The 8,812-nt window shown below is 38.0% G+C and overlaps 1 protein-coding gene across 1 annotated transcript in view; it reads left to right on the top strand.

Annotated features, from left to right (window-relative positions):
• The window catches only part of LOC110314923 (vomeronasal type-2 receptor 116-like), a 19,999-nt gene extending 14,357 nt beyond the window's left edge, over positions 1 to 5,642 (top strand). The window contains exon 5 of the mRNA XM_021189111.1: positions 4,717 to 5,642. Within this exon, the coding sequence (XP_021044770.1) occupies positions 4,717 to 5,642 (926 nt within the window). The remainder of the gene's footprint in view (positions 1 to 4,716) is intronic.
• The last annotated feature ends 3,170 nt before the right edge of the window (positions 5,643 to 8,812 follow it).

The raw sequence follows: 8,812 nt of genomic DNA, 5'->3' as shown, positions 1-8,812 counted from the left end.
GGCATGTGCATTAGTATCTAGGTTTGGTGGCTGATGATGGGATGGATCCCCGGATGGGGTAGTCTCTGGATAGTCCATCCTTTCATCTTAGCTCTGAATTTTGTCTTTGTATCTATATCCTTTCATGGAAAATGTATCTTCCGTATTCTAAGTTTCTGGACTAATAGCCACTTATCAGTGAGTGCATATNTAGTGACTACTTTTGTGATTGGGTTACCTCACTAAGGATGATAACCTCCAGATACATCCATTTGCCCCAGAATTTCATAAATTCGTTGTTTTTAATAGCTGAGTAGTGCTCCATTGTGTAAATGTACCACATTTTCTGTATCCAGTGTCTTTTGCCTTACAAAAGCTTTGCAATTTTATGAGATCCCATTTGTCAATTCTCAGTCTTACAGCATGTTGCTATTCTGTTCAGGAATTTTCTCCCTGTGCACATATCTTCGAGGATTTTCCCCACTTTCTCCTCTATAAGATTCAGAGTCTCCAGTTTTATGCAGAGTTCATTGATCCACATAGACTTGACCTTAGTCAAGAGATAAGAATGGATCAATTCGCATTCTACACAATAACTGCCAGTTGTGCCAGAACAATTTGTGGAAAATGCTGTCTTTTTCCCACTGGATGGTTTTAGCTCCCTTGTCAAAGATCAAGTACCATAGGTGTGTGAAATCATTTCTGGATCTTCAGTTCTATTCCATTGATCTACCTGTCTGTCGCTGTACAGTACCATGCAGTTTTTATCACAATTTCTCTGTAGTACAGCTTGAGGTCAGGCATGGCGACTCCCCCAGAAGTTCTTTTATTGGTGAGAATATTTTTTGCTATTCTAGGTTTTTTGTTATTCCAGATGAATTTGCAAATTTATATTTCTAACTCAGTGAAGAATTGAGTTGGAATTTTGATGGGGATTGCATTGAATCTGTAGATTGCTTTCAGCAGGATAGCCATTTTGACTATATTAATCTTGCCAATCCATGAGCATGGCAGTTCTTTCCATCTTCTGAGATCTTCAATTTCTTTCTTCAGAGACTAGAAGTTCTTTTCATACACATCTTTCACTTCTTAGTTAGAGTCACACCAAGGTATTTTATACTTTTTGTGACTATTGTGAAGTGTGTTATCTCCCTAATTACTTTCTCATTCTGTTTATCCTTTGTGTAGAGAAAGGCCATTGATTTGTTTGAGCTAATTTTATATCCAGCTACTTCACTGAAGCTGTTTATTAGGTTTAGGAATTCTCTGGTGGAATTTTTAGTAACATTTATATATACTATTATATCATCTGCAAATAATGATATTTTGACTTCTTCCTTTCCAATTTGTATCCCTTTTATCTCCTTTTGTTGTCTAATTACTCTGGATAAGATTTCAAGTACAATATTGAATAAGTAGCAAGAAAGTGGGCAGCCTTGTCTAGTTCCTGATTTTAGTGGAATTGTTTCAAATAATTCTCCATTTAGTTTGAGGTTGGCTACTGGTTTGCTCTATATTGCTTTTATTATGTTCAGTTATGGGTCTTGAATTCCTAATATTTCCATGACTTTTATTATGAAAGGGTGTTGGGTTTTGTCAAATGATTTCTCAGAATCTAACGAGATGATCATTTGCTTTTTGTCTTTGAGTTTATTTAAATAGTGGATTGCATTGATGGATTTCAGTATATTAAACCACCTCTGAATCCCTGGAATGACAACTACTTGATCGTGATAGATGATTGTTTTGATGTGTTCTTGGAGAATTTTATTGAGTATTTTTGCATCGATATTCATAAGGAGAAATGGTCTGCAGTTCTCTATCCTTGCTGGGTCTTTATGTGGTTTTGGTATTAGAGTAATTGTGGATTCATAGAACGAATTGGGTAGAGTAACTTCTGTTTCTGTTTTGTGGAATAGTTTGAGGAGAACTGGAATTAGGCCTTCTTTGAAGGTTTGATAGAATTCTGCACTAAACCAATCTGGTCCTCTGCTTTTTTTGGTTGGAAGACTATTAATGACTGCTTCTATTTCTTTAGGGGATATTGGGCTGTTTAGATCGTTAATCTGATCCTGATTTAACTTTGGTACCTGGTATCTGTCTAGAAATTTGTCCGTTTTGTCCAGGTTTTCTAGTTTTGTTGAGTGTAGCCTTTTGTAGAAGAATCTGATGGTGTTTTGGATTTCCTCAGGTTCTGTTTNTATGTCTCCCTTTTTATTTCTGATTTGTTAATTAGGATACTGTCCCTGTGCCCTCAAGTGAGTCTGGCTAAGGGTTTGTCTATACTGTTGATTTTCTCAAAGAACCACCTCATGCTTTGGTTGATTTTTGAATAGTTCTTTTTGTTTCCACTTGGTTGGTTTCAGCCCTGAGTTTGATTATTTCCTGCCTTCTATTCCTCTTGTGTGACTTTGCTTCCTTTTCTTTGAGAGTTTTTAGGTGTGCTGTCAAGCTGCTAGAGTATGCTCTCTCTAGTTTCTTTTTGGAGGCACTCAGAGCTATGAGTTTTCCTCTTAAGTCTGCTTTCATTGTGACCCGTAGGTTTGGGTATGTTGTGGCTTCATTTTCATTAAACTCTAAAAAAGTCTTTCATTTCTTTTTTTCATTTCTTCATTGACAAAGCTGTCATTGAGTACAGTGGTGTTCAGCTTCCATGTGAATGTTGGCTTTCTACTATTTATATTGTTATTGAAGATCAGCCTTAGTCCATAGTGATCTGACAGGATGTATGGGATGGTTTCAATATTTTTATATCTGTTGAGGCCTGCTTTATGACCAATTATATGGTCGATTTTGGAGAATGTGCCATGAGGTGCTGAGAAGGAGGTATATCCTTTTATTTTAGGATAAAATGTTCTGTAGATATCTGTTAAATCCATTTGTTTCATAATTTCTGTTAGTGTTCGTGTGTCTCTGTTTAGTTTCTGTTTCCAGGATCTGTCCATTGATGAGAGTGGGTTTGAAGTCTCCCACTATTATTGTGTGTGTTTCAATATATGCTTTGAGCTTTACTATAGTTTCTTTAATGAATGTGGATGCCCTTGTCTTTGTAGCATAGATATTCAGAATTGAGAGTTCATCTTTGAAAATTTTACCTTTGATGAGTATGAAGTGCCCCTCCTTGTCTTTTTTGATAACTTTGGGTTAGAAGTCAATTCTATTCGATATTAGAATGGCTACTCCATCTCTTTTCTTCAGAACATTTGCTGGGAAAATTGTTTTCCAGCCTCTCACTCTGAGGTAGTGTCTATCTTTTTCCCTGAGGTTGGTTTCCTTTAAGCAGCAAAATCTTGGGTCCTATTTGTGTCATCAGTCTGTCAGTCTGTCTTTTTATTGGGGAGTTGAGTCCATTGATATCAGGAGTTATTAAAGAAAAGTATTTGTTGTTTCCTCTTATTTTTGTTGTTAGAGTTGAGAGTCTAATCTTGTGGCTATCTTCTTTTAGGTTTCTTGAAGGATTACTTGCTTTTTCTGGGGCATAGTTTCCATACTTGTGTTGGTGTTTTCCCATTATTATCCTTTGAAGGATTGGATTTGTGGAAAGATATTGTGTGAATTTGGTTTTGTCATGGAATGATTTGGTTTCTCCATCTATGGTAATTGAGAGTTTTGATGGTTATAGTAGCCTGGGCTGGCATTTGAGTTCTCTTAGTGTCTGTATAACATCTGTCCAGGATCTTCTGGCTTTCATAGTCTCTGGTGAGATGTCTGGTGTAATTCTGATAGGTCTGACTTTTTATGTTACATGAACTTTTATCCCGACCCGCGGGACAAGTTATTCCATAGTCCTCGAGGGGGATTTCAAACCTATAGAGAAATGGGATAAAAAAAAGAGACAGAGACCATGCATGCCTGTCATAGTCTCATTTACTAAGGGAAAATGCTCAGGTTTTATACAATACAGAGAGGGGTTAGGGAGTGATCAAAAGGAAGCTCAGTGAAGGACAAATAGGGAGGCTAATTGGGAGTTTGAAACTTTTGTGATATATCTCAGTTCCTTGGTGTCACTGCTCCGGAACATCAGGCAGCTAATCTCAGATTCTGGTTTCTTCTAACAGCCCAAGGTGACAGCTCCAGGCAGCTCCGGAAATAAGAAGACTCCCTCAGTCCTTGATGTTTGCTTAGGGTATCTTGGACATACTCATGTCTAGTGATTGCTGTGGTCTGGACTGCCTCACTAGGTTGCTGCAAAGTCTGAGGAGGTGATCATGGTTTACATAACAAAGTAGGTTGAGGAAGATGGTAGAAGCAGGTCAGGCAATGCCACGCCCCAGTGGGCTCATCTTTCCTTCTTACTGCCATATCCTACCTTCAGTTCCTACCTGATTTCTGCAGTAATATATTTATAATGTATAATGTGAAAAAAATAAGCTGGGTGGTGGAGGTGCATGCCTTTAATCCCAGCACTTGGAAGGCAGAGGCAGGAAGATTTCTGAGTCTGAGGCCAGCCTGGTCTACAGAGTGAGTTCCAGGACAGCCAGGACTACACAGAGAAAACCTGTCTCGAAAAAAAGAAATACCATTTACTCAGTGAGGGGCTTCTCTTCATGGGATTTTTTGAAAGGAGTATAAACCTTTACTTGCAGGATTGTTCACTTTAGAATACTCATTTCTCTATATTTTAAAGTGACAAGGGAATATGGTTGTAATAAGAATCGAATGAGTTTGACCTCTAAAATGTATTAGGGTAAAGAGAAAACTTGATCATGCATTCATGATCAACTTCATTTCTACCAGGTATGGATCAGTGTGTACACTGTCCAGAAACTCATTATGCAAATGCAGAGAAGAGATACTGCCTGAAGAAAACTGTCACCTTTCTGGCCTATGATGATACTTTGGGAAAGGGACTCACGTTCCTGTCACTTGGATTTTCTGCTCTCACAGCTCTTGTTATTGGGGTCTTTGTAAACCACAGAGATACTCCAATTGTCAAGGCCAATAACAGATCTCTCAGTTACATCCTGCTCATCACTCTCACCCTCTGTTTCCTCTGTCCATTGCTCTTTATTGGCCTTCCAACCACAGTAACATGCGTACTGCAACAGAACGTGTTTGGACTTCTGTTCACAGTGGTTCTATCCACTGTCTTGGCCAAAACTATCACTGTAGTTATGGCCTTCAAAATTACTGCTCCAGGAAGAACAATAAGATGGTTGCTGATATCACGGTTCCCTAAGTTTATCATTCCAGTTTGTACCCTGATACAAGTACTTCTCTCTGGTATATGGCTGGGATTGTCCCCTCCATTTACTGATATGGATGCTCACTCTGAACAAGTATACATCATCATTCTTTGCAACAAGGGTTCGGTTATTGCCTTCCACTGCACTCTGGCCTACCTGGGAGTCATGGTCTTTGGGAGTTACCTCTTGGCTTACTTGTCCAGGAATCTGCCTGACACGTTTAATGAGTCCAAGTCCATGGCTTTCAGCATGCTTGTGTTCTGCAGTGTCTGGGTCACCTTCCTCCCTGTCTACCACAGCACCAAAGGGAAAGTCAGAGTGGCTATGGAAGTTTTCTCCATCTTGGCTTCCAGTGCAAGCATTCTCATTGTAATTTTTGCTCCTAAGTGCTACATTGTTTTGTTCAGGCCAGAGTTGAACACACTTCCTCACAGTAATAAAAGACAACACAGGAGCAAGATTTTATTTAAAACATAGTTCACATGATTATTTAACTAAACTGAATTGTATTAGATCTCTACTGTTATGACAGTCAAATATAAGGTTATATTATTCCTAGGATAGCTTTGTGGATATAGGTTCTCACCAAATCTTATATTCTGAGCTTGATCGCCTGGAACCAAATGATGAAATAAGGAATCAATTTTCTGAGGTTGAACTAGTGCTTTTCCAGTGCCTAAAATAAATAAACATTTGTAATATAACTTTAGAAAACTCTTTTGAAAACAAACATAACATTTAGATATAATTGCATGAGCTTTCATTCTTTCCACTAACTTAATATATTTGTTTCCTCTTGAAATCTTTTACATTTTGGAATAAGGATTCACCAAATCATATGATGATTATGAGACTTTTCCTCTAACTTCTTATTTCTAATTCATATTAGTTACTTCAACCAGTGGGTCTTTTTCCTTAGAGAACCTTTTCATTTCTCCCAGTGCTGACTATTCAAGGTCTTTCCAATAGCATTGATTAATAATTTCAGATGTCATGAATTTCACACAGTGTGACTGCCACATTAAACTTCATAACACAATATTCCTCATGAAATTTCATATTTTCAAATCCTTCTATACCATTCTTATTTCAACTGAAGTCCTGAAACAGCAATCAGTAGAAACTGTGGTATAGCTAAATGTGGCCCATGGGTGATGTTTCTCCTGCTAGATAAGCAATTAGTTCTTTAAGTTTGAGGTCAGCATCATGTGGGAGAATCTTGCTTCAAATTATGTAAAATGTGTGACATGGTTTTACTGACCAATAAAATTCTTGTTCTTCTATGACCATACGTGAATTGTGATGTCACTCTAACCATTACTCTCTACTTCCTGATCATCCAAAATCATGAAACGTATCCTTTAAACTCTCACAGGCTCAAACGTCACTATCTTAAACATTTCTCCTGTAAAACAGATCCACATTTCAAAGACTAAATCATCAAATGTATACTAACAGATATCAAAGAGACAAAGAGTAATGAATCATTTGTAGATGTGTATACTTAGATTTGGGTTATATGATAAAATTCAATCTATTATGAAGACACAGTGGTAAGAAAATTAGGCATGAGACTACAATGAATTCTCCATCAGATGTCACAAAAAATGGATTCTGGCATTCAGATAGCTGTGCACTTTTTTTTAAGTGGTATATAACCATGAGATTTTAACTTTAAAAATTAAAGATAAATTTTTTGACTTCAGTTAAATCTTTCTAGAATCTCCCTTACACCCACAACAGCGTTGTTTTTCCATGATGTCATTTAGAAATTTCAAACTGATAATTCAGGATTGCAATCGTTTTTCCTGGGCAAGCTGAAGTTTACCTGTTGTTACTATATCCTTTCTTTCAATGTGAACTTGATACATAGAGAATAGTATTCTAAGTGTCTTTTACAGTTTGTACATTACAAATGCTTATATGTGATTGGAATAAGTATTTGATGATCTTTCCATGGTTTTTCTGAAATGTTTACCTCTTTCAATCAGGGTTTGTGTGTCTCAGAATCTGAAATGATATCTGGACATCACATAAGAATAACAGTGCTTGGATTAAATTCCAGGTCTGTGTACGGACAGAGTACTCTAAAATTACACTCAATTTATAGCACATAGGATTCTTTACTTTTGAAAACTATTCAAAGTATGGGCATGAAATTCAAGTAGCAGAACACTAGCCTAAAACTCACAAAAGTCAAGGTTTACTCCCAACGTGAATTAAATTTTGCTTGGTCACCTTAACTCAGTGGTTCACAAGCTCCTAAAAGCTATGACCCTTTAACATATTTTCACATGCTATGATGACTGCAGTAATAATAATAACAATAATAATAATAATAATAATCTCATTACTAATTCATAACAATAATTCTGCTACATTTATGAATCATTACATAATTGTCTCCTGTTTAAGTGGTCTTTGGTGTCTCCTACGAAGGGTCCTGTGACTACAGAGGCTACTTCTGATCTTCCTACAGGGTCACACTCCTGAACTTCTTCCAGCCTTTCTCTAATTCAAGCAAAGGGTTCCCCTACTTCAGGCCATTGATTGGGTGGAAGTATCTTCTTCTGTCTGTCAGCTACTTGTTGGACTTCACAGAGGGCAGCCATGCTAGGCTCCTGTGTGCGACATCATAGGATCAGTAATACTGTCAGGCCTTTGAGCCTCCACTTCAGATGAGTTGCAATTAGAGCTAGTCACTGGACCTCCTTTCTCTCAGTCTCTTCTTCATTATTGTCCCTGCAGTTCTTTTAGACAGGACCAATTCTGGGTCAACGTTTTTGACTGTGGGACAACAACCCCATGCCTCCACTTGAACCCTATATTTCTATATGAGGTGGATCCTATAAGTTCCCTCTCCCCACTGTTGGCACAGGATCTAAGGTTCCTCCCTTTGTGTCTTGTGATTTGCTCACCTCCCAGATATCTGGTACATTCTAGAGGTTCTCCTCACCTCCAAAATCCCATCCACCCACTCCCAACTCCCTGCCCTGGCATTCCCCTACATTGTAACATCAAGCCTTCACAGGAAATTTGCCCCTATGCCAATGACTTCAAGGCTCTTTTCCACTTTCTTTTCTATTGGATTCAGTTGATCTGGTTTTATCTTAAGGTCCTTTATCCACTAGGACTTGAGCTTTGCGCACAGTGACAAATATTGGTCTATTTTCATTTTTCTACATACAGACATCTGGTTAGACCTGGACCATTCATTGAACATGATTTCTTTTTACCATTTTATATTTTTGGCTTCTTTCAAAAAGATCAAATTGCATAAGTGCGTGGTTTTATTTCTGGGCCTTCCATTTTATTCCTTCCATCAACCTGTCTGTACCAACAGTATGCATTTTTTAGAACTATTGCTATATAGTAGAGCTTGAGGTCAGGATAGTGATGTCCACAGAAATTCTTTTATTGCTAAAAATTGTTCCTACTGGTTTGTCTCCAGGAAGTGATCTGACCCAAGGACTCAGGTGAGATCGCCATTTTCTCTCCAGTGACTATCTAAGGCTAGATCAGTCAGTAGCCCACAGGCCACAGAAGTGGAAGAGCATTTGTATCAAGGTTCTTCCTGCCTCCAATTACACCCAGGAGGTGGGACTGTGCCAGAGCCCTCTGTGCACTGTTCTTGCCAGAAGAGAGCT

The sequence above is a fragment of the Mus pahari genome, unplaced genomic scaffold (genome assembly GCF_900095145.1).
Source record: "Mus pahari unplaced genomic scaffold, PAHARI_EIJ_v1.1 scaffold_10316_1, whole genome shotgun sequence".
Classification (NCBI taxonomy): Eukaryota; Metazoa; Chordata; class Mammalia; order Rodentia; family Muridae; genus Mus; species Mus pahari.
Note: the sequence above shows the minus strand (reverse complement) of the source record. Positions and strands in the feature narration are given on the sequence as shown.